Genomic DNA, 27968 nt, shown 5'->3' with positions numbered 1-27968 from the left:
GGCTCTCTGAGGAATTTTGTGGGATCACGTCATTTTCCCTCATCTCTGTACACATAGGAAGTTCTGGAAAGCAGTCTTCAGGATCCAGTGCTGTTCTCCCTGCATTTCTTCCATCTCCTCCTCAGCGCCCTCAGAGGGGTGAAGGGCACAGCTTGGTAGGAAGGAGACCCCAGTGGTGTCGCTCACTGGGCACACGTTTGACCATCCGCTGGCCGGATTCTCCCTTCATGAGCCTGTTCATGCTGGTGTCTCCTGAGTCCATCCTGGGGTCTCAGGCCCTGACATCCTCAGAGCCAGGTCCTCTTAAATATCTGAATCCCCAACTTCACCCTCAACTTGTCTCCTGAATGAGGGCAACTCAGGGAGTCACCCTGGGCCCCAGACTTGGCTACCTCTGGGCCCCAGACTTGGCTACCTCTGTTTTCATAGAATCTTTTTTTTTTTTAATGTTTATTTACTTTTGAGACACACACACACACACACACACACACACACACACACACACACACACACAGAGTGTGAGCAGGGGAGGGACAGAGAGAGGGAGACACAGAATCTGAAGCAGACTCTAGGCTCTGAGCCATCACCACAGAGCCCGACGCGGGGCTCAAACTCATGAACCATGAGATCATGACCTGAGCTGAAGTCAGATGCCCAACTCACTGAGCCACCCAGGCGCCCCACATAGAATTTTTAAAACTCCATTTCAGGGGTGCCTGGGAGGCTCAGTTGAGCGTCTGACTCTTGGTTTCGATTCAGGTCACGATCTCAATGGTTGGTGGGTTCGAGCTCCGTGTCGGGCTCCACGCTGACAGCTCAGAGCCTGCTTGGGATTCTGTCTCTCCCTCTCTCTCTCTGCCCTTCCCCCACTCGCTCTCACTGTCTCTCTCAAAATAATTAAATAAACTTAAAAAAAATTTTTTTTTTAATTCCGTTCGAAAGTTCTGTTTTAAAGGATGGTCCCAGGGCCTGTAAATGGTGTTGCCAGGGAAGCCTGCTTGCAAGTCTTGGCCAGGCTGCACGGGCTCATTTGCTTCAGGACCCCACCTTTCTAGAGACAGCTGGCCAGCCAACATCCCTGGAGCTCTGCCCACAGAAGCTCCCCAGTTTCCTGTGTTTCGGGAGCTCGGCACTGACCTCACGTTCCCCTATCTGAGCATCGCATCCTAATCAGCCCCCTTGGAGTTCTCACTACCCCCTTTCTGAAACCACAGGCTGATACTAGAAGGCTTCTGTTTCTTGAGAATTCTGCTTTTTGGACAACTAGAGCATCGCCCCCCAACCTTCCCATCGCAGTAGCCATAGACGGTGGTAATATTTGCAGAGTGCACCGAGAATAACCCTGTTCTTTCCTGGAGGCAACCAGCAGCAGGAGTATCTCGGGGCACCCGTACCCCATTTGCAGCATGCTGGCTGGAATCAATCCTCAGCGGCCTTGCAAATCCCCGGTGCAAGTCCGTGCTATGTCTGCATAACTGGGGATGATGCGGATAATGCGTGCCCTGCTAACCCTGAGGGGCTCTGGCGCCAGAATGGAATTATGAGCGAGGCTTTGTCCCCACGGCTGTGTGGTCTCTCTCTGTGGTCTCTCCTGCAGAAATGCACCAGTGCCGGAGTGACGAATACAACTGCAGTTCGGGCATGTGCATCCGCTCCTCCTGGGTGTGTGACGGGGACAATGACTGCAGAGACTGGTCTGATGAAGCCAACTGCACCGGTCAGTACTTCCTGCTCTCCCTGAACGGCGCTTGTCTGTATGTGCGCTGGTTAGCCTCGCAGCCCTACGTGATCGTAGACTCTAGGCTCTGAGAACTGGACCGTAGACATCAGCCAATTGGCTGCTCCTCAGAGAGCTGGTCTGTGATGAGCTTGTGCCGACGGGTAAACCAACATCCTGCTTTCTTCATGGAGAAGGTCTTGCTGTGAAAAAAGGATTGACTAAACGGGTATCCTGATACAGTCGGTTCACATTCTGGCTCAAGCTTATTTCTTCTTGACCATTAATACACAGTTGACAGACTTGGTCCCTTGTCTGGGGACCCTACATTGGGTAGCACTGGACTAGCTCGTGGTTTTGATTGTTTTTTTTAATGTTTATTTATTTTTGAGAGAGAGAGCGAGAGAGAGAGACAGAGCGTGAATGGGGGAGGGGCAGAGAGAGAGGGAGAGAGAAACACAGAATCCGAAGCAGGCTCCAGGCTCCAGGCTCCGAGCTGGCAGCACAGAGCCCGACGCGGGGCTCGAACCCATGAACTGTGAGATCACGACCTGAGCTGAAGTCAGACGCTTAACCAACTTGAGCCGCCCAGGCGCTCCTAGCTCAGGTTTTTGAATGGGGAGCATCAGAGAATTCCCCAACGGTGAAAGCCTAAAGTGTACTGTGCACCTGTTTGGGGCAAGATTTTATGAAAAATAAAGTTGGAAAGAGCATGAGGATATGAGAGAAAGGCTGGGCGGTGTGATGTGGAGGTAATGTTTGAATTCTTCTGTTGAGTGATGGGTTCACTCATGTTCATTATACTACTTTTTATGAATGAATGAACGAATGAATGAATGGGGCCCATTTACATTACGGTGGAGTGGAGGAGAACGAAGAATTGGGAACGCTGTGGAGGGGGGAAAAAAAAGACTGATCCCATTGCCTGATGAGTAAATTTTCTCTGCAACTTCTTGAAATTCACTCAGTTCTACGTTTAAATCTCTCCAGTGATGGGGCTAAGGTGGTTTCACGTACCCATTTCGTCGTGGTGAGGGCAGATCTGCTTCTCGGCTTTGGTTTTCAATTCACTGTTAACTACATTAACTTGTCATTCATGCAGTGTGGATCATGGCTCTTGTGGCGGGACTTCCAAGGCCCCTGTCTTAATCTCTCTCGCCCCCAGCGTGCCCCACCGGTTCCTACACTGCCCAGCATCTGGGAGCTCGAAGCATGCCTACCAGTGTGTAAAAGCAAATAAAAAGAAGGTTATGTGATCAGATCCCAAATGTAAATAGAGACATCTTGTGTCGTGATGCTTTAGATTTGGTTCCTGTAGGGCAGAAGTGACCTTTGACCCCTTTGTGTTCTCCCACTGCCCAGCCCCTGGGAAGAGTGCCTGTTCAGGGAACTTTTGTCAATTTGGCAATTTACACAACTGCTTTTCTGTACTCATCTGAGTTTCGAGGTGACCTCCTGTGGCCTTAAAGAGTACATGGCCCTCCCCGAATGCCCTGTCATCCCACAGGATGATCTGTGATGTTACCAAATTCTGTCCCCTTGCAAACTTACCCTGAACTTGCCCTTTGTCCTTTCTGGTGTGATCTGTCAGTGTCTGAACCTCTGTTCTGGGGGCACTGCAGGAAAATGCTTCTCTCCAAACATGAGCATGGCCCGCAGAAGGAGGAAAAACCAAGGTCTGTGAAGGAATTGCCGTCAGCCCAGGAACCACGAGTGCTGTCTGGAAGCTGTGGGTTTGGGTGGATGATTGGGTAATAAATTAGAGGGGTGCACTTGGGCATTTCAGTTTGTAAATTGCAAAATGATTGAACATCTTGTTAGCACAACCGCGTTAGTCAATTTTGTGTTTCAGCAGCATGTGCTGATCTTCCGGGATGAATGATCAACCCGTTTCTATGGGTGGGCTCACCGTAGACTCCTGATTTTCCTCTCTCATTTTTTTCTGGCAGGGCTGTCTGGGGAAAATGTAGAGTGTTTGCACCTCACCTGCTCCCCTGTTCCCATGGCTGTTCTTCCAAAGCTATTTAAAGATGATTCTCCTTCCCTGTCATCTCCGAATCGATGGCGGTCAGCTGTGAGCTCATTAGGATGTATGGCGTGTCACTTCATTTCCTGACCTAACAAATTAAGTCATCTGCAAAGCCAGGGAAAATAGATCGGGGTCGACTGACTTCCTGTTGGCCTCAGCTTGCGTGCAAGGTCTTTGCTCTTCTCCCCCCCCTGCTTTTTCCTTTCACGGGATTGAATTTCCTTTATTCCCTTCTCCCCACCTCCCTGAATGGAATTTTGAACTTAAACTTGATTTCTGTTGTATTAGCGGTTACACTTAGACGTCTCGTGTGTCTTTGTAGTAACATCTGCCTCTCCTCAGAATGCCTGCATTCCAGTCTCTGCACATGGTCCCAAGACTAACAGACTCAGTAAATACTTAGTATTTTAGTTTCACATTTTAAAAATCCTAATATTAGCCATTGCTATTATATTTTAGTAACCATTTATCACTGCTTCTTGTATCTGATGCCTCCCTTCTGAGTACATCCTTCTCCATTTCTTGGCAGCAGGAGTCCGTGAGTGGTAAACTCTTTTAAGTTTTGTTTATATAAACGTGTCTTTATTTTGCTGCTCTCAAGTCCTGAGTTCAGATGGATCTGGGTTTCTGGGTTTGTGGTAATTTTCCGCAAGTATCTTGACGAAATCATTCTGTTTCCTTCTGGCCTCTTCTGTGTTGATTTGATTTCTCCTGTCGGGTGATCTGTTCAAACGACAATCAGACGTTCTTTCCTCTCGAGTTCTCTGTAGGTTCTTGTTGATTCGTTTGTCTTGTGGTTGGTGTGCAGCTTCCCCCATCTAGGTGTGGAATTATTTTTATTTGTCCTGCTCTTGAGACTTGTTTTCCTTCTCGGGTCTGGGGATTTGTTTTTCATCGATTCTGGGGAACTACAGCCATGATCTTTTCAGCTCTATTTGCTACTTTCTCTGCTTTGGTCTTCAGCAGTTACTGTCAACCATTTTGTTGGACTGTGCCCTTCTGTTGTTCATGGTTCCTGTTTTTGTATCCCCTGTCTCTTTATGACTCTTTATGACTGTCTATAGTCTCGGTTACTTCCTCAGACTTCTCTTCCAGTTCAACGGTTCTCTTTTCAGCTAAATCTAATGGGCTGTTTCACAAATCCCCTGAGCTATTATTATTTCCATGACTACATATACATTTTTTAAGCTTATTTTTGAGAGAGAGAGAGAGAGAGAGAGAGAACAGGGGAGGGGCAGAGAGAGAGGATCCAAAGTGGGCTCTGTGCTGACGGTAAAGAGCCCAATGTGGGGCTCAAACTCACGATCCGTGAGATCATGACCTGAGCCGAAGTTGGACGCTTAACTGACTGAGCCACCCCTGGGCACCCCATGACTGTATTTTTTTATATCTCGAATTTCTGTCTCTTTTCTTTATGCTTTACGTTATTACTTTTATTTCACTAATCATTGAAGTTATATTGATATTCTCATTTGTGTTCCCTCGTTCTCTTCCCAATAGTCCAGTGCTGTGTGTTGAATGTGGCAGTGCTTTCCTACCGCATTAATTCATTCATCCCTTCTGCCCCCCCCCACTTGTATTTGGTTAATAATTTCCATCGGGTATTCCAGAGGGTCCTGCTGAGTCATAGAAGATCTGTCCAAGTCAGAGAGTAAGGTGTGGGATAACGGCCTCTATTAGAAACCAGGATGCTCTAATTTCATGGTCATTTACCCCATTAGCCCATCCATTCTTATAGTCACTGTGAATCCTGCCGTGTGAAGGATTCCTATTTTTCTTCCCCAGTTCTTTAGTCTGTATTAAAGCCCATCTCTTCTATCCCTGTGATTAAAAAAAAAAAAAGTATTAATTGAACATGTATTATTTACTAGACACTTAGTGTCAGAGAGCTAATAAGTTACTCAGGTGGTGGGAAAATTCAGAAAAAGAGAATGTGTTAAGCATTGCATTCATACCTGGCCACTTAAAATGGAATGGTGCAAACTGATGAGTCTTTCTGAGCGCAGCTCCTGTGATGGATTTTGGAGATCTCCGACATGCCTCCCAGAATGGTCATTTGGAAACTCCATTAGCACTCTGCAATTGCTTTCAATTAAAAGTGAAATGGATAAGCTGAATAATAACAAGCAGATCAGTATGGTAATGAGCTTAGGCAGCAGCATATTTTATGAAAGTGAGCAAGGCTTTGCTGAGGAATATTTTCAAGGGCTGTCAGACTTGGAAAACCAACAGATCAAAAAGTATTCCAGGCAATGGCTGTTTACTGGGGCAAAAAATCATGTACCCTGTTACTCCTCTTACCAGATAAGTATATTTTAAAAAAAGATGTTTAATGGATTCCTTGTATCAAAGGTTGTAAAATATTGAAACTTCCTGTAGACCTGTTTGCATGCTACGCATATATCCTTGGTCTTCAGAGAGAGAGGAAGACAGCAGATAATGGACCACCACTTGTGTTAAAGTGGCTTGAAAGATCAGGTTCTTTGGATTTCCGACTGCTGCAAAAAATAGCCTCAAATTCAGTAGAAATTCTCGAGGGCGTTGGAAGCCAATTTTCCCAACCCTTGAGTAGCAGTTGCCAACCATCTTGATTGAATAAATAACTACAGTATGCACTCAGGAACCCACTTTTGTTTGTCTTGCCTCCTGGGTTGCGCAGACATCCTGTCCACACAGTTCAACTAACAGAGGGCTCATCTATCTCGGTGGTATTATTTTATGTCAGTTGTCAAAAAGGCCAGGCCTGGCTTTCATTCGGCCATGAACAGGCACAAGCGGCTTTCTGTTTCAGTGGAGGAAGGGCGACTCTCATGGAGAAGGTGGTTAGTCGTGTTGGTTGGGTTCAAGGCACCCATTCTGCGTCTGAACCAGCCTTTGATCAGGCCTTCGAGAAGTTGCTAAAGGACTTCCAGGTGGCCTCAGCCCACGTATGCAGCTAGGGCTGTTCAGTTATAACAATAGCTCTGTTCTACTTGCCTCTTTTGAAATGATTGTCGGGGACACCACGTATTTATTGTTGGCTGGTGGATGTCACTCCTGACTGTTGAGAAAGTTAGACGAGTCTGGGAGGTCCTGGGACCTTTTCTTTGTGAGCCTGGATAAATCTTCTGTGCCCTTTGGAGCTGAGGTTTTCCCCATCTGAAATTGGGTAGTTGGTTTAGAATTATAAAATGACAGCCTGTCAGAGCCGACCAGGGTCCTTATGTGTCAGCATCGATGATGAGACTGAGGCCCCCGCACGGTGGCTGGACCGGGTCGAGGGCCAGTCTCCTGAGCACCCGCCGCCTCTCCTTGTCCCACAGAATCTGCATGAGTGGGTGGGTTTATGGGAGAAGATGAAGTGGCAAGACGGAGCAGGGACAGCACAGGCTGTGGGCTGGGATAGCCCTGGAGCCATTACTTAATCGTCTTTGTGAACGTGGGCGAGTTTCTTCATTTCTCTGAGGCTGTTTCTCACCTGTGGACGGGGAATAATCCTTACATCATAGGTGGTTGTGAAAAGCAAATGATTTTTCTGGTTGTTGTTTTTAACGTGTGTACATCGGCACTTGTGTAACATTTCCAGACCCACAGAGCCAAGCGATTGCTTCATCAGGAGGCTGCCCCCCACCTTCAGGGCGGCCCCGGGTGCCTAGCTCCTGGCCAGGGAGGAGCTCGGGTGCTCCCCACGCGTACCTTTTGACCCAGTGCGGTGTCTCTTTAGTCAGCCCCTGGGCGGTTGGTGGGGGAGCGGCCGTGAGGGCGGCATTCACGCACTCTCTCTCCCCTTTTGCCGGCAGCCATCTACCACACCTGCGAAGCCTCCAACTTCCAGTGTCACAACGGGCACTGTATCCCCCAGCGGTGGGCGTGTGACGGCGACATGGATTGCCAGGACGGTTCTGATGAGGATCCCGTGAAGTGCGGTAAGTGCAAACGCTCCAGCCTTCCCCTGGAGCTTCCCCGGTGTCTGCTGGTCGGGAAAAGAGGCCACAGATGGGCCGGGGAGTCCTGCTCCACCGTTCCTCTCTGCCCACTCTGACAACCAAAGAAGCCTGCCCAGGTTCCGTATGGCATCGCGCAGGACGTAAAGGGGTGTGTGACACGGTCTTCGTTGTCAGGCAAGCCGTTTGGCCTCATTGCTTTTCCATCGCAGCTTTGAAGCAAAGCAGTGGAAACCAATGAACGCACCCAGAGTGCTAACTGCAGTCACCAAGGGCGGAAATTGCCAGGGTTCTGCCAGAACTTAGCCAACGGTTTCTCTATAAATAGCCTATTTTATGACTGAGAGTTCTCTGTTATGGTCCTTTGGTAAAATGGACCCTTCCCCGAAGGTAGAACATTTTCAGCATAAGTGATTTAGAAGAGAATTCCGAGGTCATCAGTTACCTTCACAAAATAGCTCTGACACGAACACAACGTATGAAATCCTCTTTGATACCAGATATCTTTAAGGTTCCCTCTCCTTATCCTTTTCTCTATAACGTCTGTCAGAAACCAATCCCCCGTGTTTCTCCTCTGCTCTCAATATTCTGCTCACAGAATACTTCAACATTTCTTGGCCACCAAATGTGTGTTTTCCACACTAAGCAATTCTTCAGTACCAGCTGGGTGTCCCACAGTTAATTCATTCCTTACTTTGTCTTCCTTGGGATAGTGTGAGACCTTACAGGGGAAGGGTTTGGTCCCCAACGCCACCCCCCCGACTTCAGATGCCAGTCACAAGCCTCAAATTGCCACCTGAACTTCTGACCGACCGGCCATAAATCCACATTCCCACGTCCCCTCCCTTGGGTTCATCGATTTGCTAGAATGGCTCACAGAATTCAGGGAAGCGCATTTCCTACTTGATTGAAAAAGGACAGAATGAACGTCCTGATGGAAGGTACGCGTAGGGCAAGGTACAGGAAAGGGATGTGGAACTTCCGTGCCCTGTCCAGACCTGTCACTTCTCCAGCCTCTCTGTGCTCAGCAGCCTGGAAGCTCTCTGAGCCCCATACTTGTGGATGTTTATGGAGGCTTTACGGCATAGGCATGGCTGATCATTAGCTGTCTCTAGCCCTCGGCCCTTCCTGGAGGATGGGGAGTGGGGTTCAAAGTTGCAAGCCTCTGGTCATGGCATGGTTTTTCTGGTGATCAGCCCCTATCCTAAAGCTACACAGGAGTCTACCCAGAGTCGCCCCATCAGAACAAAGGACACTCCTGTCACCTAGGAAATGATACGGGTTTAAGAGCTCTGTGCCACTAACCAGGGGCAGAGACCAATAGATCTATATATTTCCTGTCATTTTACACCATACGTTCTGGATCTTCATGGGATGGTAGTCATTGTCTGCACGTCACATACTCTGTTCCTCTCATGTCACCATATTAAACAAAGATGTTTGCCTCTATCTGTATTTTTCTGTAGTTAGCATTTTCATGGCAGATGCACATTCACTTTGTATTTCTCTGACGTGGTTTACTTGGTTGCTTCCTGGTCGGGCATTAGCGTGTTTTTAATTTTACGCTGTCATACGTAGTGAAATTATTCACTTCTTTGGAAACGAAGGTTTAGTTTTTCTTGAAGGTACTCGTTATGATATGTTTTCTCAGTATGGAATTGCTGGGTCAAGGGTTCTGATGTGTTTTCATGATTCTCATTAAGTGTCGCCATATTGCATTTCCGAGTGATTATGCCAGAAGCATCTCTATCAGTAACATAGTGTATGTTTCCCCAAGTCTCCCTTGATCTTACATTTTATCTCTTTAGTTGTTTTCACTAATGTAATAATGAATGGGAGTTTGTCTCGTGTGATTTTAATTTTATACTTTTATAGAAAGCTTTTATACTTAGCGGCATTAAATATTTCCCTGACTCATGGTACTCACTTACTGTTTCTGTTTGATGTCCTTAGAATAATTTCCTAGGCATGATGGCTTTTTAGGGGATGAAAACACATTTTCTTGCCTGACACATGCCCCTCCCGGAGCCATTCTCCTAAGAGTTGGGTTTGCAGTGGCCCGTGACTCACGTGCTAGAACTTACAATTAAGCCTAATGGCCAGCAGCAGCTCTGTGTTCATGAGAAAGGGTTACCTCATACTAAGAATTCTCTGCTAAGTGTAAAACCTAAGATTCTTAACATTTCTAGGATGGACTTTGTCCAAAGGGCTTTGGCTTAGAATTCCTGAAGAATTAAGATGGTGATTTATGAGAGCTTTAAAAGACCAGGGTTTATAATCAGGATTCAGCTCCTCCTTTTCTTTTTTTTTCATTCACCGAAGGTTTTCTTGAAAATATATACTCCGTTTTTTGAGTAGGTAACAGGTTCAAAATGGAAAAAAGTATCACGAGGTGTGGGGGCAAACATTTCTCTCCCCATCTGCCGGACTCTCACCCTGTCCGTGTAGGAAACTTTGGTTGGAGACCCTTGTAGGATGTTTTTGTGCGTATGTGCACGTTTAAATATAGTGTGTATTCTTGCACTGTTTTACACGAGTCGTATGCTATGTGTGTTGTTTCTCACCTTGGTTTTTTTTTCACACAACTGTGTATCTAGGACACATTTTTACAGAGTACTAACTACTTCTTCAGTCCCTTTGTAACAATCTGGTGCTCCGGTTGTACGTACAGCAAGGTCTTACAGAGTCCCCTGTTGAGGGACGCGTATGTGGTCCTCAGGGTATTGCAAAGAGTGTTGCGGTGAATAGACTTATACCTACCCGATTTTCCACTTGTGTGGGCAGATGGCGTTTTTCCAACGGCATCGCCGGCTCAAGGCACGCGTGCACTTGCAATCGGGACAGCCGTTGCCCATCTCCCACCCTCCTGAGGGGTGGTACAGACCCGTCCCCTTCTCCCCTGCCCCCCCGCGATGGGCGTGCATGCCTGCCTGTTTCCTCTCCGTCATTTCCCTCCGTTGTCGGATTGCATTTCAGAGAAGAAGTGTAACGGCTTCCGCTGCCCGAACGGCACCTGCATCCCCTCCAGCAAGCATTGTGACGGTCTGCGGGACTGCTCGGACGGCTCCGACGAGCAGCACTGCGGTGAGTCCCCTCCCGGCAGCGGCGGGGCGATCGTGGAAGAGGTTGTAGCTCGGCGAACCTTGTCGCTTCTTCGCAGTGTGTTTGGGGATTGGCCCGTTGTTTGGAACTGAACGCTTACTTCTCCTACTCCCCTGTTGCTGACTGTCGCTCGGGTACCATTTTTGGCCGGGGGACCCTCTTACCCTCCGTTTCCTTTCTACTCGTAGAGGTTGTCTCGGGTCACTGGTGCTCCTGCCTGAGTGTGCTTTGCCTGGGTCCATCCCTCCCAACCCTAGATTTCTGATGTAATTCTGGAGCATGAGCTGAGCGTGGGGATTTTTTTTTTTAACGTTTACTTATTTTTGAGAGAGAGAGAGAGAGAGAGAACGAGTAGGGAAGGGGCAGAGAGAGAGGGAGACGCAGAAGCGGGCTCCAGGCTCTGAGCTGTCAGCACAGAGCCCGACGCGGGGCTCGAAGTCACGAACCGCGAGATCGTGACCCGAGCCGGAGTGGGACGCTTAAGCGACTGAGCCACCAGGGCGCCCTGTAAGCATCAGGACCTTTAAAAAGTGCCCTGGGTGTTTGTGATGGGCAGTCCAGGTTCAGAACTGTTGTAATAGTGGAGGGGTGGCAGTCGGGCCTTGGGGGCGGAAAGCCAGCCCATACGTGGCCTGTCATATTAACTGAAGTTTTCTGTAAACACAGACACTCCTCCTGCTTCCATGCAACCGTAGCAGAGTGGAGTGGTTGTGGTAGAGACTGTATGACTCTCAGAACCTTGCAAGCTTGCCCCCTGGTTGTGCCGCTCCCCGTGCTCCAGGAAAACAGAACCAGTAGGACGTGTGTGTCCTATACAGAGAGATTTCTTTTCAGGAATCAGCTCATGCAGTTTTGAAGGCTGGTGAGTTCCGAAATCTGCAGGGTAGGCTGGCAGGCTGGAGACCCAGGGACAGGCTGATGCTGCCGTTCAAGTCCAAAGGCCATCTCCTTGCTGTGTCCTCAATGGCATTTTGTCTGCGCCTGCGTCCCGGGTGTCTCTTCCTAGGATGCCACCGCCCACACTGGGCCAGGGCCCCACCCACATGAATTCCTTTAACCTTAATGACCTCTTTAAAGGCATTTAAAAGGGGTTCTGTCTCCAAATACAGTTACACCGGGGATTAGGGCTTTAACATACGCATCGTCGGGGGTATAATTCCATCCATAACACCGGTCCTTTATAGAAACAGTAGTAGAGAGTCCATATTCTTTTTTCTTTCTTTTTTTTTTTTTTTTAAACGTTTATTTATTTTGGTAAGAGAGAGAACAAAGCCAGGGAGGGGCAGAGAGAGAGAGAGAGGAGACACAGAATCCTAAGCAGGCTCCAGGCTCTGAGCTGTCAGCACAGAGCCCGATGTGGGGCTCGAACTCACCAACCGTGAGATCATGACCTGAGCCGAAGTCGGACGTTCAAACGACTGGGCCACCCAGGCGCCCCGAGAGTCCGTGTTCTGTGTGGTGATGAAGATCTCATTTGGAAAACAGGACACTAAGATCTCTCATAACATTGTCCTCAGAGTTTAATGTACTTCCGCGTCAGGTGCTCTCACCCAGGGCTCGGCACACAGGAAGTGCGCAATAAATGATGCCTCTTGTGACTGTTTCCCGAATGCGCGCGCGTCCGGGAGCATCCCCTCAGGGCCGGGGAGGGCCCCACCAGTCCTGAATTGCTAACGCCTTCTCCCCTCCCCGGGCCCCTTCCAGAGCCCCTGTGCACGCGCTTCATGGACTTTGTCTGCAAGAACCGCCAGCAGTGCCTTTTCCACTCGATGGTGTGTGACGGGATCGTCCAGTGCCGCGACGGCTCAGACGAGGACGCGACGTTCGCGGGATGCTGTGAGTGGGCTGGATGGGGAGGTGCCCGAGCCACTGGAGACACTCTGGGGGGAGCGGGCCACTCAGGTTTACAGGTCTTGCTCGAGTGCCCAATCTTACCCTTCCTGAGAAAGACTTACCTTTGTGGCTTCAGAAGTGTGCTTTTTGGTCGTTGGTATACGTATAAGGGGGAGGCGCCGAAGGTCCGAGGTCTTGGCCCAAGCGGGACCTTCTCCGACAGGCCTTTCCCACGGCCCATCCCTCTGTAGCGTCCTTATCTTGCTCCTGTGGCCTTCCCGGCACTAGTCAGCCCTTGGCACGCTGTGTATTTATTTGCCTGCCTGTCTCCCCCTGCCGGAATGTGGGCTTCACGAGAACAGGGCCTTTGGTTTGTTCACTGCTGTAGCCCCATTTTCTTAAGTGTATTTCTTTTGAGAGAGACAGAGACAGTGCGAGTGGGCGGGGGGCGGGCAGAGAGAAAGAATCCCAAGCTCGACTCGGGGCTTGAACCCACAAACCGTGAGATCATGACCCGGGCCGAAACCAAGGGTCAGGCGCTCAACTGACTGAGCCACCCAGGTGCCCCTGTAGCCCCCTTCTTAAAACAGGGCCCTGCCCGTGGTAGGTACTCATTCTAGTCAGCTCTGGCCACCATCACAGAAGCCCACAGACTGGGTGGCTCAAAACCACAGAAAAGTGTTTTCTGACCGTCCAGAGGCCACAAGTTTGAGGTCAAGATGTCAGGAGGATTGGTTCTTCTGAGGCTCTCTTCCATGGCTTGCTGATGGCTGCCTTCTCCCTCACGTGGTCTCCTCACCGTGCCTACCCGTGTCTTGCTTTCCTTTTCTTCTAAGGACACCAGTCTTAGTAGATTAGGGTCCACCCTAATGACGTCACTGTAATTTCATCACTTCTTTTTTTTTTTTTTTTTTAAATAATTTATTTTTGAGAGAGAGAGAGCAAGCACGAGTGGGAAGAGGGACAGAGAGAGAGAGAGTGAGAATCCCAAGCAGATTCTACACTGTCAGTGCAGAGCCTGACGTGGGGCTCGAACTCACCAACCATGAGATCATAACCTGACCTGAGCTGAAATCAAGAGTCGGACGCTTAACTGACCGAGCTACCCAGGTGTCCCTAATGTGACTTATTTATTTGCGAGACAGAGGCAGAGAGAGAAAATAGAGTGGGAGTGGGGGGAGGTACAGCGAGAGGGGGAGACACAGAATCTGAAACAGGCTCCAGGCTCTGAACTGTCAGCACAGAGCCCGACGCGGGGCTCGAACTCACGAACTGCGAAACCATGACCTGAGCCGAAGTCGGACGCCCCACCGACTGAGCCACCCAGGCGCCCCTCACTTCGTCACCTCTTCAAAGACCCCGTTTCCGAGTACAGTCACCGTCTGAGGAGGCGGGGTGGGGGGTGAGGCCATCGGTTGGCTTTTGCTGTCAAGGCGGCCGGTGGCTGGTCTGTCTCTTGGAGGAGGACGTTTGCCCTTCCCTCTTGTTTCCAAGTGGGGGCACTCCTTCGAACTCGTCGGTGTGGCAGTAACCTGGAACCTTCTTCCCTACCTAGCCCAAGACCCTGAGTTCCACAAGGTGTGCGATGAGTTCAGTTTCCAGTGCCAAAACGGAGTGTGCGTCAGCTTGATTTGGAAATGCGACGGCATGGACGATTGCGGCGACTACTCTGACGAAGCCAACTGCGGTAAGATCTCGGGCCTCCAGCCTCCTGTCCCTAGCCTCTGGGTCATGGCGACTCCTGTGGTCAAGGAGGGCCACGCTCAGCACACTCCCACGCAGGCTCTGCCTTCTCCGTCCTCAGCACTCGTTCCTGCCAGCTGGCGAGCGAGTCTCCATGTAAGGAATCGAGTCTTGAGGTGGCAGCCTGCCCCCCAGGAAGTGTCGGGGGCCAGGGTGGTGGGGGGGAGAATGTTTTTGCCCATTCCTTCTCTTTCCCCAGCTGGGAAGTTCACATTATGTCTAAGGAATATGGTAGAGGAATTATGGTAAATATTTCAGAGCGCGCTTCTCTCTCCCCAGGAAAAGTTACAGATTTCACAGTTTTGGGTTTTTCTTTTTTCCTTAAATTTAAATTCCAGGTAGTTAACATACAGGGTAGTCTTGGCTTCAGGAGTAGAACCCAGTGATTCATCTCTTACACGTGACACCCAGTGCTCATCCCAACAAGTGTCTTCCTTAATGCCCCCGACCCATTTAGCCCATCCGCCCACCCACCATCCCTCCAGCGACCCTCGGTTTTGTTCTCTGCATTTAAGAGTCTCTTATGGTTTGCCTCCCTCTCTGTCTTTATCTTATTTTTCCTTCCCTTCCCCAACGTTCATCTGTCGTGTGTCTTAAGTTCCACGTATAAGTGAACAGATTCTGCGACTTAATAGAGTCTTTGTCCTTGTTGGGGCATCGTCACTAGTTAGGTCATCCCTTTGGTAAAGTGTCAAAAAGTCGGGCGTTATTTGTAAGATACAGAAGCCTAGTTCAGCGAAGCACGAGTTGGGATCCGGGAAGACGGGCTTCTGTTTGCGGATATGTATCTTTTTGGCTGCCCGCCGTATCTGGTAGGGTTGTGCCGGCTGCCCTGGGACCTGGGTATCTGTTTGGCCTTTATGTTCACACCTGGTGCCGGGCTAGTGACTGACTGTGTGGTTCCTCTCCCCCAGAAAACCCCACAGAAGCCCCAAACTGCTCCCGCTACTTCGAGTTCCAGTGTGAGAATGGCCACTGCATCCCCAACAGGTGGAAGTGTGACAGGGAGAACGACTGTGAGGACTGGTCTGATGAGAAGGACTGTGGAGGTAAGGGTCCTGAGGCAGCCCCATGCCCAGGAGTCACCAGCACACTGCCCTCCACCTTTCTGCACAGAACGTCGTTCTGTCTCCTCACTGTCAGGCCGGTTCAGTGATCCGGGGTGGGGGTTGGGTAATAACTCTCTCAGTTCTTTTCTGTCCTCTCCCACTTTGAAAACCAGTGTGGCTGGTTCCTCCGGTTTCTAGGTATTTTGCAGGCCCCGGAAAGCGCTCTGCAGCCTGGCTGCTGCAGGATGCGGCCTCCGCATCTGCTTGGGGCTTGTTAGAGATGCAGTGTCTGACCCCACCCCAGGCTGCCTTTGAGTCAGAATCTGCATTTTAACAAGGCCTGCGGGTGACGAGTGTGCCTCACTACATCTGAGAAGCACTGGTGTGGAACGCGAGCTCGTTCCCTTCCCTTCCCTTCTGGCGTTCTCCCGTCGGAACTGGGTCTCAGGGGGGTGCTGTAGTTGACTTTTCACCAGAACAGCGTTCAGCCTCCGTGGGATGAGCTCTCTCACCCTCCCTGTGCGTTCTGAGTCACCTGCCCTCCGTCAGCCTGCAAAGGCACTGAGCCCCTATTGAGTAAGAGCAAACTCGTTCGAATATTAGCCCAAAGCAAGCACGACAGGATAGGTGCATCTGCCTCAACAAAGGGAAAAGATTGCCGTCCGTTCTGATGCCCCAGTAGAAATGTGTGGTTGGAGGTCACGGCTTCCTGTAACACTCTGGGTTTCCTCGCTTGCTTGTGTTTTGCTCAGATTCACACGTTCTTCCCTCCCCGACTCCCGGGCCCTCCACGTGTCTGCCCAATTACTACCACTGCAGCAGTGGGGCGTGCGTGATGGACAGCTGGGTATGTGATGGGTACCGAGATTGTGCAGATGGCTCAGACGAGGAAGCCTGCCCCTCGCCTGGTGAGTGCCGGCCCTGCCCTCTCCCGTGGCACCTGCTTCTGTGGAGCAGGGCCTCAGGGGTACGCCCTGGGCGCGGCGTCGCCGGGCTCGGTTTCCCCTGCCTCCTGGGACCCTGTGCTCGGTGGCCAGGCTGCTGCTCACCTCCAGAGCAGGGAGACCCGTGGAACTTGTGACTGGAGTGTCTCGTCTCCTATAACCGCCTTTTGATCTTCCTGCACGAAGAGGCCAGCCACCTCGCTTTCCACCCTGGCTGTGGTCGGGCCACCTTTGCTTCCTTCTACACAGGAAATTAGAATGGGAATTATAGGGAAAATATTTGTGTGTGTTAACACTCTCCAGGGGAGAGTCGACTTTCCTGCCCACTAGCTGGAGGCCCTCCTACTAAAGGAGGGTAAGCACTGCCATCTAGTGGCCCAACGCAGAGAGGCCTCTGAAGGTGTGGGCAGTAAACCACGTTGCTGGAGGCGGGGGTAAACCCTGAGACCCCCTGTCTAGTGCATGCCCTTAACTGCAGGCAGGACAGAGGTAAGGGTGCTGTGTTCTTTCCTCAACCGGATTCTGTTGCAAATTCAGTTTATAATGAGAAAATAGACAGTTGTCCGCCATGCTTCGCAAATCCTTTTCCTAGCAAACTTCTAGGTCAACACTCATTTTCCTCCTTTAAGACTCATCCGTCCCATTGCTTCACTGTTTAACATCATCAGTGGTTTCCTCTTGTCCCGAAGATAGATCCCAACCCTTGAGTCTTCTTTTCTTTTCTTTTTATTTTTTTATTTTATTTTTTTTTTTAATTTTTCAATATATGAAATGTATTGTCCTTGAGTCTTATTTTCAAGACCCTTCCTTGCCTGCCATTGCTTCGCACCTCTGCCAAGCTGGGTTCCTCCTTCTCATCCTGTCTGGAAAGACCTGCTTCTTCTCTGCTGATATTGTTTCAGCAGGGTTTCTGCCTCACCAGAGACCTCTGTCCTCCTTGACCTTGTCCTCCTCCTACTCCCCCCCACCCCCCATGAAACCCACCATCCATCACGGCAAAGGGAGGCATGGATTTTGCAGCTAAAAGAGACCTTGATACGCCCTCCGTATTTATCAAAGAAAGTATGGAACAAAGACCACCTGTAAGGGAATCACTTGGGGTGTTTTTTTTTTTAAATATAGTTTTCAATTTTTTTAAATGTTTATTGAATTTTAAGAGATATATAGAGAGAGACAGAGCATGGGCAGGGGAGAGACAGAGAGAGAGGGAGACACAGAACCCAAAGCAGGTTCCAGGCTCTGAGCTGTCAGCACAGAGCCCAACGCAGGGCTCGAACTCACGAGGTGTGAGAGCATGACCTGAGCTGAAGTCAGACGCCCAACCTACTGAGCCACCCAGGCGCCCCGCACTTGGGGTGTTTGTAAAAAATACAGAATTAGGATTTCTGTGTGGAGCTCAGGAGCTCCCCATGTGACCTGTAGGTTCACTAAAGTTTGAGATTCTTGGAACAAGTGCACCATCATTTTCCGTCACAAGGCCACCACCATGGGGCTTTCACCGAGTCCTGTAATTGATATAGTTGATATTGATCTCTTTTCCAGTGTCACGTTTACCCATTGTCCTTTTGATCCCTCACTATGATCTGTCATGTGCTGCTTCCTGGTCATTTCACGTGTGGGAATCTTTCCTCCCCAAGCGATTCTGTGGACCTTGTATTTTTGGGGATCGTGCTGCATGCCGCTTGGAATCCCCACTTTGCCTATTACAGGAATAGGCAAATAGTTAGTGTCCCAAAAACGTTTCTCAAAACAAATTGTAAAAAAAAAAAAAAAAAAAATTTTTTAAATCTCTGTCCTTGGCCCCCAAGACCCAGCTATCTGGTTAGTGAGTGTCTCGATTCTCCTTCTCTCACAATTGTCTTTTGGTTATCAGAACTCTGAGCAGGGTGTTAACAGACTCTAGCAAATTCTGCTTAATCCAGTGAGCAGATTCCTATTTGGATTTTCCATTCAACTTCTGTGATTTCTTTTGTATGTACGTCATCAGTGCAAATTTAATTCAGGTTGTCTCCAGCTCTCAGATCTGGTTTCTTTATTGCAAGTCTCCTAACCGGTCTCGGGGTTTTGTGTCTCTCCCGTTTTCGGTGTACCTTCCGAGAGGCCGTATATTGATGCATGATCTTGTCCTCCCCAGTTTGGAACCTTCTAGCGGCCCCCTCACTGTCCAAGCAGTAGTGCTGTGTGATGTGCCTTGGCCTGGCTTTCTAGCCTCATATTTTACTGCTTTTCCTCATGCACCCTGTTTTCGCAGAGTGGTTCTGGGGGTAGGAGAGGCCCCTTTGAAAACCCAGTTAAAACCATGGAATGAGCCCAATATCCCAGAGTTAGTAACTGGTTTTTGTTGTTGTGTTTGTTAGCTCAGGTTATCGTGTGATGTTTGCTAACGCTCTCTCTCTCTTCATGACCTCTGAGGGTAACTCTCCCCAAGGTCACCGTATCAGTGATTTCTCAGCCCCAGTGTTTCTCTGGGCAATTTTCCTTCTAATGGCCTAGATCTCCCTTTCTGGGCCCGGGGGTCTCCAGGCCCCCTGCGTGCCCCTCCCCTGGGCCTTCACTGCCCTCTTTGGGATTCTCTTTGCCTTTCTCCTGGTTTAGATTCGCTGCTTCCTGGGTCTCGTGTTTTGCTTTTCTCGGTTTACTCCCTTGTGTTGTTGGAGTACACCCTCTGGTAGTTTTGCCAGATGCATGTGGTGGCACAGTGGCCGAGGACACAGAGAGGATAGCCTTCAACGTGTATGTCCCCTGAGTTTGCTGCTTGGATTTGTTGTGCCTGTTGCTGTCGATGCCTGGGCCACAGGTGCCTTGTGGGACATGTTTTCTCCATCCTAAGGACTTGTTTTACTTCTCTCATGTTGGAGCTTCTATTTTCTGTATCCTAGATTTCTCCCCTCCCCTCCCTTTCCCATTCAATCCCACTTTTTGGTAGAGCACATTTTCCAGAACGTTCTCAAGAAAAGGGAACGTGGGAGGTATCATTGAGGTCTTGCTTATCTAACAGTGTTTTTCTTCTGTCTTCAGATGTGGTTGATGATTGTTGGTCCGGGCTTGGAATTTTATGTTGTCAGTAATTCTCCTTAAGAATTTGGCTCCCCTGCCGTTGAACCGCTCTTGGGAAATTCAAAGTCATTTTGATTTTGATCTTTTACATGTTGCATGTTTGTTTGTTTGTTCATTTTTTAACTCTCTGGAAGCTTGTAAGGTATTCCCTTTGGCTCCAGTGTTTTGAAATCTCACAACGATGTGCTTTGATGCAGGTTCCTTTCCATCCAGAGTGGTGGATGGACGCTGATAGGCTCCTTTATTCTTCAAATTTATGTATTTGAGTTTGGAGAGTTTTCCTTGAAATATTCCATTAATGGTATTTTCTTTTCTGTTTTCTCTTCCGGGAACTCATGTCATTCATGCATTAGATCTACTGACGTGGTCTTCTTTTTCTATTTTTTTAAATTTCTTTCTCTCTCTCTCTCTCTCTCTCTTTTTCTGTTTTCTGGAAGACTCACCCTATCTTTCAGCTCTACTACTGAGTTTTCCATGTCAGTTACCATGGTTTTTAATTTTAAGAGATTTAAAATTTCTAGTACTGTTCCTTTTTCATGGCATCTTGTCTTTTTTCATGCAGAAATCTATATTCTTTCATTCTGAGCATATTCAGGATATTTATTTTTTGAAGTTTTCTTCTTACAAAATCTGTTTCCTCCAGATTTTCTTTATTAGAAGGGAAGAGGGTCCACACTGGTTTCTGTCTTTCATGTCAAAGGTTTTGCCCACATAATCCTGGGGTGTTTGCTTGTGTTTAAGGCTGGGGATGAAAACACTGCCAAGAGACTCCCCACAGCTTTGAGTTTCATGCTTGGGCTGTTTGTTGGGGAACTCCTGATCCCCAACAAGAGTTGGGGTTACTTGAGGGTTTGTCCCCGAGGCTGGTCAGTTGCCCTAGAGAAGAGTTTTTACAGTAATCTACTGCCTAGAGAATAAAGGTGTCACTGCCACGGTTTATGAGGAAGGGGACCAGGGTCCTCGCATTCAGCAATCTGTGAGTTTAACCCCTTTCTTCAGTACAGCATTCTTGCTCTTAGCTAGGCCTGACCAGCCCTTTTTACCCTGCACATTGTCTACATCCACCTTCCAAAGTTAGATGCCCACGTCTGGTTGATCCGCCTTCCATATCCAGAGCTCACCTTTGTCTCCAGGCCCCCATCGTAATTCCCAAAGCACTGTCATTTCCTAAATTTCCTAACACGTCGAGTTGGTTGCTCTTGCTGACCGGGTCCCTCAGTACTGAAAAGTGAATTAAAAAAAAAAAAAAAAACCAACCTCTTCTTCCAGCAAATGTCACTGCTGCCTCTACTCCCACTCAGCGTGGGCGCTGTGACCGATTTGAATTTGAGTGCCGCCAGCCAAAGAAGTGTATCCCCAACTGGAAGCGCTGTGATGGCCACCAGGATTGCCAGGACGGCCAGGACGAGGCCAACTGCCGTGAGTAGTCTCAGAGGGAGACGCTAAATAGGGAATAGTGTAAAATGCAGATGGGCCTTTGGGACATGAAAAGAACAGGGCAGATTAATCCCACACTCCCCCAAATGATAGCAGGAACGTTTCAGCCCAAATGAAACAGCCACACGGTAAGATGAACATTGAAAATAATCAACAGAGAAGTGCAGTAGGACCTTCCTCCTGGGTGAGATTAACTCATTGATTGGTATTCTTTTTTTTTTCTTTTTAAGTTTATTTATTTATTTTGAGAGAAAGAGAGTGCTGACGCAAGTCGGGGAGGGGGTTGGAAGGGTTGAGAGAAAGGGAGAGAGAGAATTTCGAGCAGGCTCTGCGCTGGCAGCACAGAGCCCAACACAGGGCTCAATCCCATGAATGGTGAGCTCGTGACCTGAGCCAAAATCAAGAGTTGGACACTCAACCAACTGAGCCACCCAGGCATCCCCTCGTTGGTATTCTTTAAATAAGTTTATTTAACCTGTTCCAAATTGGCCTTATTCATAAGGATGTTGCCTAGTTAAGAGCCTTAAAATAAAAACGTGCTTCGTCTCCAATTCTCCCCAATCCATTCATCCGAGAACCCTATCAAAAAAGGAAAGGAGGAGTGCCTGGGTGGCTCAGTCAGTTAAGCATCTGAGATGGTTGGTTTCAGCTCAGGTCATGATCTCATGGTTCGTGGGTTGGAGCCCTGCATCAAGGCTCTGGGCTGGTGGTACAAGACCTGCTTGAGATTCTCTCTTTCCCTCTGTCTCTGCCCCTCCTCTGCTCATGCTCGCTCTCTCTCTCTCAAAATAAATAAGCTTAAAAAAAAAAAAAAGGAAATGAGATTAGTATGGCATGATTCTTCTCAGAAAAGCTGGTCCCTGAAGGCCACTGCATTCTGTTCTAAGTGCTTGTTAATCATTTGTTATCAGTTTAGGAATCTTCACAGATTAATAGCAACTAGATTCTCAGTTTCTAAAACCTACATTTTGCCACTTTAACAATGTTGAGACATGTTTAATAAGCTGTTGTTTGATTATATTTTTCCACGTGGGGTAATTCTGTGTTGGGGATCTTGGCAGTCTCTTAAAACAACGCCTTTCACAGGGTTTCTCCCTGACCGTTCTATATGAAATGACCCCTGCCCAGTGTTCTGTTATTATTCTTCTCTTTATGTTTCTTTGTAGTTGTTAATCACTATCTAAAATACCAGAGTTGTTTGCTGTTCCTCTTAATAGAAAGTAAGCTCTATGAGGTTAGGTCCTTTGTTTTACACATCACCATAGTCTTAGCATCTGGAACGGTGCCTGATTCATGGTAGCCCTCCGTGAATATTCACTGGATGGGTAGATGGTTGGGTAGAGGGATAAATGGAGGGGTGGATGGGTGGGTGTGTAGATGGATAGATGGGTGTCTAGATGGGCGGGGGGGTGGATGGATGGATGTTGAGTAGATGGATGGTGGGTGGGTAGGTGGATGGATAGATGGAAGGATGAATTCCATCTTGAGTTTCTTACACTAGTGGGTCTCAAACATTTTCTAAATGCTCTAATGCAGTTTTATTTGTAACCAAGCCCCCCTTGCAACTTCCCCAAAGCAAACCAGTTTCTACTCAGCATATAACAGTGCTCTATAATACAGTGGTTTTCCAGGAGAAGGGGGATTATAGTTGGTAAAAACCTCACATTTCCTTTCTTTCATCGCGAATTACTCTAGTAGAGAGCTCTTTTAAAAGCGTAGCTAATTGCAGTCTATACTTCCACACTAGAGACATGCCATTTTTAATTCGCCAGTTGAGGAGGGTAGTTACGACATTCTACCCCGCCTCAACCCCTGGATCTCTTCATCTCTAGCAACATCTCTGTCGATCCCTTATCCATTCCCGTTGCCATCCTGGTTCTCTCGTGAGCACATTATCCGTTCTTTCTACCTCCGTCTCAAGGTGTGGTTGTCAGAGGTCGATGCGGTGTTGCAGGTAGAAAACGGGATTACTTGTCCTTGTTCTGGAACAGAAGTATTCAAGCCAATTCTGGTGAATCGCTGTGGAGCTTGTAAATGACTGCATGCACTCTAGATCACTTGACTTCAAAGCTTTTGCTCTTCCTGAAGGCAGGGTCCAGCGGTTACCGTCAAAGAGGCATCACGGTCCCATTGTGGGGGGGTTACCACTCCTCATCCCGGAGGCGTATTTTTTTATTAATTTTTTTGAACGTTCATTTATTTTTGAGAGAGAAAGAAAAAGAGAGAGGGAGCGAGCAGGGGAGGGATGGAGAGAGAGACAGAATCTGAAGCAGCCTCCCGGCTCGTAGCTGTCAGCACAGAGCCCGACGCGGGGCTCAAACCCACACACTGTGAGATCATGACCTGAGCCGAAGTCGGACGCTTAGCCGACTGAGCCACCCAGGTGCCCCCAGAGGCGTATTTTGAATCAGAAGCTGATTAGTTCGGAGAATGCAGATCCCTTTTCCTAAACACGACAAACCGTTACCATAACGTAGCCCTCCCCTGTGTTGCAGCCACACACAGCACCTTGACCTGTATGAGCATGGAGTTCAAGTGTGAGGACGGCGAGGCCTGCATCGTGCTCTCCGAGCGCTGTGACGGCTTCCTGGACTGCTCAGACGAGAGTGACGAGAGGGCCTGCAGCGGTGAGTGCCACCCCTCGGGCCCTGGGCTCAGCCTCAGCTCTCCCCTCCCCCACTCCAGCGGGAACCCTTGGGAGCCTCCTCAGTCTGAAGAGGAAACCGCTTTTTGCCCAGTTTTGGGAGCACCCGGTCAAGTGAGGCTTGTCCTGCCTCTGTGGTAGTTTGAACTCATCCCCGTGAGGGAAACACTGGTCTCGGATTTGTTTTCTGTGGACGTCCCACCTCGTGTGGGTGCACCATGCTCCCAGAGCCTCAGGCTTTGCGGTGGGGTGAGCTCGGTCCTCCTGTGTAGAACGTGTCTAGAAATCGTCCTAGTCCTTTTGGGCTGCCGTAACAGAACACCACAGACCGAATGGCTTATAAGCAACAGAAACTTCCTCCTCATAGCTCTGGAGGCGGGAAGCCCAAGATCAGAGCACCCGCAGATTCCGTGTCTGGTGAGGGCTCATTTCCTGGATCATAGATGGCCGCCTTCTGTGTGCCCTCTCACAGGGAAAGGGGTGAGGGAGCTCTCTGGGGTCGCTTTTATGAGGATACCAATCTCATTCACGAGGACTCCATCCTTATGGCCTGAACACCTCCCAAAAGCCCCATTTCTTAATACCATTATGTTGGGGATTGAGTTTCAGCATATGAATTTTGGCGGGGGGGACACAAACATTCAGTCTACTGTAGCGGCAATGGATCGTGCTATGACATTGTCCCTGGACCTGCAGTATTTTCTGTTGAGAAACAGCTTACCTCCATGCAGACAAGGAGGCGAAATCTAATGAAAATTTCATGACCGGATATTTGGGAGACCCCGAGAGAGGTTGTGTAGGAAGGTTTGAACTCTTTTTCTGGAATGTCTTAAGATGATGACAGTGGCTTGACAACGTGGATCATGATAGGTCTGCCTAAAAATCAAAGGACCTCTTGGGTCCTTTGGAATCCAAGGATACCACTTTCCATCCCTTCTTCTCCATCTCTCTAGATGAACTAACTGTATACAAAGTACAGAATCTCCAGTGGACAGCTGACTTCTCTGGGAATGTAACTTTGACCTGGATACGGCCCAAGAAAATGCCCTCCGCTTCTTGCGTCTACAACGTCTACTACAGGTGGGTCCCGTCTTTGCCTCGGGAGAAGAAAACCGTGTCCTTACCACCACTGGATGTGCTGTAAACCCTCGTGGCGAGCACGGCGTGGCTCCCCGCCCGCTGAGGCAGGCATCCCAGCAACCCCATGCTGCTTTGACGTGACGGTATCTTTATTCTTTTGGCCAGGGTGGTTGGAGAGGGCATATGGAAGACTGTGGAGACCCACAGCAATAAAACAAGCATGATATTGAAAGTCTTGAAGCCAGATACCACGTATCAGGTTAAAGTCCAAGTGCAGTGCCTGAGCAAGGTGCACAACACCAACGACTTTGTGACTCTGAGGACGCCGGAAGGATGTGAGTGTCACAGTTAATTTTTATGGAGCGCACAAGCCCTTAGGTGGGGTTTTCAGAGTTTCTCAAGGACGCTTGGCAACGTGGGAACATAATTACGTGTGCCTCACACATGCAGAAGATTTGTGGCGAAAGTTTATGGTCCCACCCGAGTGGTTGACCATGTATGTATTCTCCTTATCACGTCACGTAATGTTTTTCTACCCTAAGAAGTTAATTTCAGATTGTGCCCACCGTTGCCTCCTTTGCATTTCTTATCTTGTTCCCGTCCCTACCTTCCGTCTCCAGGTATTTCCCGGTACTCGGGATTGTGAGGTCATTGTGAAACCATGAGGCACGCCAAGACTATTGAGGCTAAGTGGTAAAGAAATTTCCCGAAACTCACGTGTCCTAGAGGGTTCCCTGCTTCTTCCCCTCTCACGGTGGCTGACACTGGGTGACTGTGCGTGTATTCCAGTGATCCTCTTTCCCAAGGTTTTGTGAACGTCTCATCTGCCAGTGCCCGTGCTGACATTTAGATTACGGTTGGAGACATCACTGTGAACTCACGCTGGTCTTCGTGTCCGTGCAGATGCCGACATGTGAAATAGATTCAGATAGGCGTATCTAGGCGTATCTTGGTGTACACGCGTGTATTTGCACGCTTTGTCAGCTGAGAAGGCCCAGACGGAGAGAGGACTCCACAGTAGCAGTGAGCGCACCTGTCAGTAAGACCTGGGCTTCTGTGCCATTCTTCAAAAAAGGAAGACCTTCAAGGAGGGCTCCTTGAAGAATCCGTTGATTCCAGCGCTAGGGCGGGGCAGCTAGGACATGAGCCTACAGAAAGCAAGGAAGTGCGTGTGTGTGTTACGACTTTGTTAAATTAACGTTTGTTCAGTAGAGCCCCTGGGGTGCCGGACGGTCCACCGAAGACCACAAAGGAAAATCGAAACAGAGAGGTTTATCATTCGCAGGTTCCCCAGGAAGAGCCACAGCACACCCGAGGGGCCACATGGGCAGGGGAAGGCAGGGTGCAGGCAGAGAGAGTGGCGGGTCCCGGGCACATGCCCTTTTTAGGGCTCCCGGGTGCAGTACATTGGGGTTCCTGTGCTGAGGCCGGATTGGTCAATTCAAGCCAAAAACAGGGGGTAAAGCTCTGTGGAGCACACCAGGGGAAGGTCCGGGGAGGCAAGGGAGACCGTTGATCACACGTTGATCAGTCGTGTCAGGAGCTCAGATTTGCTTGTGGCTCTGCAGGCTGCTTTCTGGGGCACACGCTTGCGTGAGGGGCTGGTGTCAGTGGAAGACGCCTGCAGGCTGCTTGGCCAAACAAAACGGAGGCTCAGGCAGCAGTATGGTACTGCTAAGGAGGATCTTGGCTAAGTTCTTGGCGTCCCGGAGCGATCTTTGAAATACCCCATTCGTTGATTTTCTTTCCACAGATAATTAGCTGAGCACCTAGTATGGCTCAGGTGTTAGGTTAGATACGGGAGCTTCGGGTGAATGAGACACAGTCCTGCCCTTGGAGGGCTTGCCAGCCACCGATTGTTGATGAATGCTCACCGCATCGGTTTGCTGGGGCTGCTATAACAGAGTGATGTGGACCGGGTGGCTTACACGACAGAAATTTATTTTCTCACAGTTCTAGAGGCTGGGAGTCCGAGATCAAGGTACTGGCAGGGATTTTCCTTCTGAGGCCTCTGTCCCTCTGGTTTGCGGATAGTATCTTCCGCCTGTGTGTGGGTGTGTAAGGGGGGATGGGAGGGCCCATAATATTCAACATTTGTGGCTCATCCACGTGGATAAGTACGCTGCAGTCAGAATGAAGTTTGCCCAGAAGGTATCGTAGCTGGTTTTCACGTATGGCGGCGTCTCACCCAGCTCTTGAAGGCAGTCACAAGAGAGAAGATCCAGAAATGTCTCGGCCGTGCCCGTGTAATTAAAGGAAAGTAGTTAAAGAGCTTGCTTTGAGGGTGATCCCATTCATTCGGGTACAGAAGTTCTGCGCCGTTAGAAAGTCTTACTCCTCTGTGGTCATGCCCGTGGTACGAGGGTTGTACGAGAAGTCGAGGCAGCAGGTGCTGTGCTCGGCGGTTAGGATCTCAGCATTGAACGCCCAGTGCCTGCAGGTGATTCTGTCCTGCAGCCCTTGTGAGCCTCACACCTACATCACAACCAACGAAGCCGTGATCTCACGTGTGGACAGCACACCTCACATTCCAGACGAGAGGAAAGGTTTGTCGATGCCAAGGCCAAGCTCACGGCCTTTCCCGGTGGCTTCTTGCCAGTGCTGGCTCTAGATTCTTTCTGGTCTTTGTGGTCAGTCTCAGGGAAGTTCCTCCCATTTACCCAACACGCAGATGGGCTTTAACCCTGCCTTGACTCTCTTCTAGTGCCAGACGCCCCTCGCAATCTCCAGCTGTCGCTCCACAGGGAAGAGGAAGGCGTGATTGTGGCCCACTGGATTCCTCCCGCCCACACGCATGGCCTCATTCGAGAGTACATTGTAAGCATCTTCACGTGCGACTGTGTGAACAGGAGATTCTGGGTCTGCCAGCACAGCAGGGTGTTCTGTGTGCCGAGCACTTGATTTGGGGTAGCCTGGTAAATAGTGGTCCACCTGTTAGAGGATTTTACATATCACCTCCCTCTCTCCTCCTGCCTCCTCGTCAGGTATCAGGACGTCCCAGACCATTGGGTACCCTGCTGATAATTGTTTCTTCTCGCTTCAGGTGGAATACAGCAGGAATGCTTCCAGGATGTGGGCGTCCCAGAGGGCTACCAGTAACTTCACGGAAATAAAGAATTTACTGGTTAACACTCCGTACACCGTCCGAGTGAGTGTTAGCACCCGGTTCGGCCATCCGGGCGGCCTTAGAGCATGCCTTTATGAACGACTTACGAATAGTCTGCTAAAAACCCAGCCCTTTGCTGGGGGGGGGGGGGGGGGGGGCGTGGCGGCAGGGGGAGGCATCATTTTTTTCAATCTCTTAAATCAGTGCCACAGAGAACTTGAAATCAGACTTCCCTCAGATAACCAAGAATTTATGGTAAATGCAGCTTTACCTGCTTTTCACCCCGATTTTCTGCTCGCGTTTC

General features: G+C 49.3%; 1 protein-coding gene across 2 annotated transcripts in view; it reads left to right on the top strand.

The window, feature by feature from the left end:
• Positions 1-27968, top strand: part of SORL1 (sortilin related receptor 1) — a 172679-nt gene that overhangs the window by 118493 nt on the left and 26218 nt on the right. For both annotated transcript variants that reach the window (XM_053900357.1, XM_019468850.2), the window contains exons 25-37: positions 1598-1717; positions 7526-7651; positions 10646-10753; positions 12476-12607; positions 14160-14291; positions 15262-15396; positions 16149-16304; positions 20667-20816; positions 23330-23461; positions 24432-24558; positions 24724-24893; positions 27263-27375; positions 27602-27706. In XM_053900357.1, the coding sequence (XP_053756332.1) occupies positions 1598-1717; positions 7526-7651; positions 10646-10753; positions 12476-12607; positions 14160-14291; positions 15262-15396; positions 16149-16304; positions 20667-20816; positions 23330-23461; positions 24432-24558; positions 24724-24893; positions 27263-27375; positions 27602-27706 (1706 nt within the window). The remainder of the gene's footprint in view (positions 1-1597; positions 1718-7525; positions 7652-10645; positions 10754-12475; positions 12608-14159; positions 14292-15261; positions 15397-16148; positions 16305-20666; positions 20817-23329; positions 23462-24431; positions 24559-24723; positions 24894-27262; positions 27376-27601; positions 27707-27968) is intronic.

Source organism: Panthera pardus, unplaced genomic scaffold, assembly GCF_024362965.1.
Source record: "Panthera pardus isolate Hobbes unplaced genomic scaffold, ASM2436296v1 HiC_scaffold_12, whole genome shotgun sequence".
Classification (NCBI taxonomy): Eukaryota; Metazoa; Chordata; class Mammalia; order Carnivora; family Felidae; genus Panthera; species Panthera pardus.
Note: the sequence above shows the minus strand (reverse complement) of the source record. Positions and strands in the feature narration are given on the sequence as shown.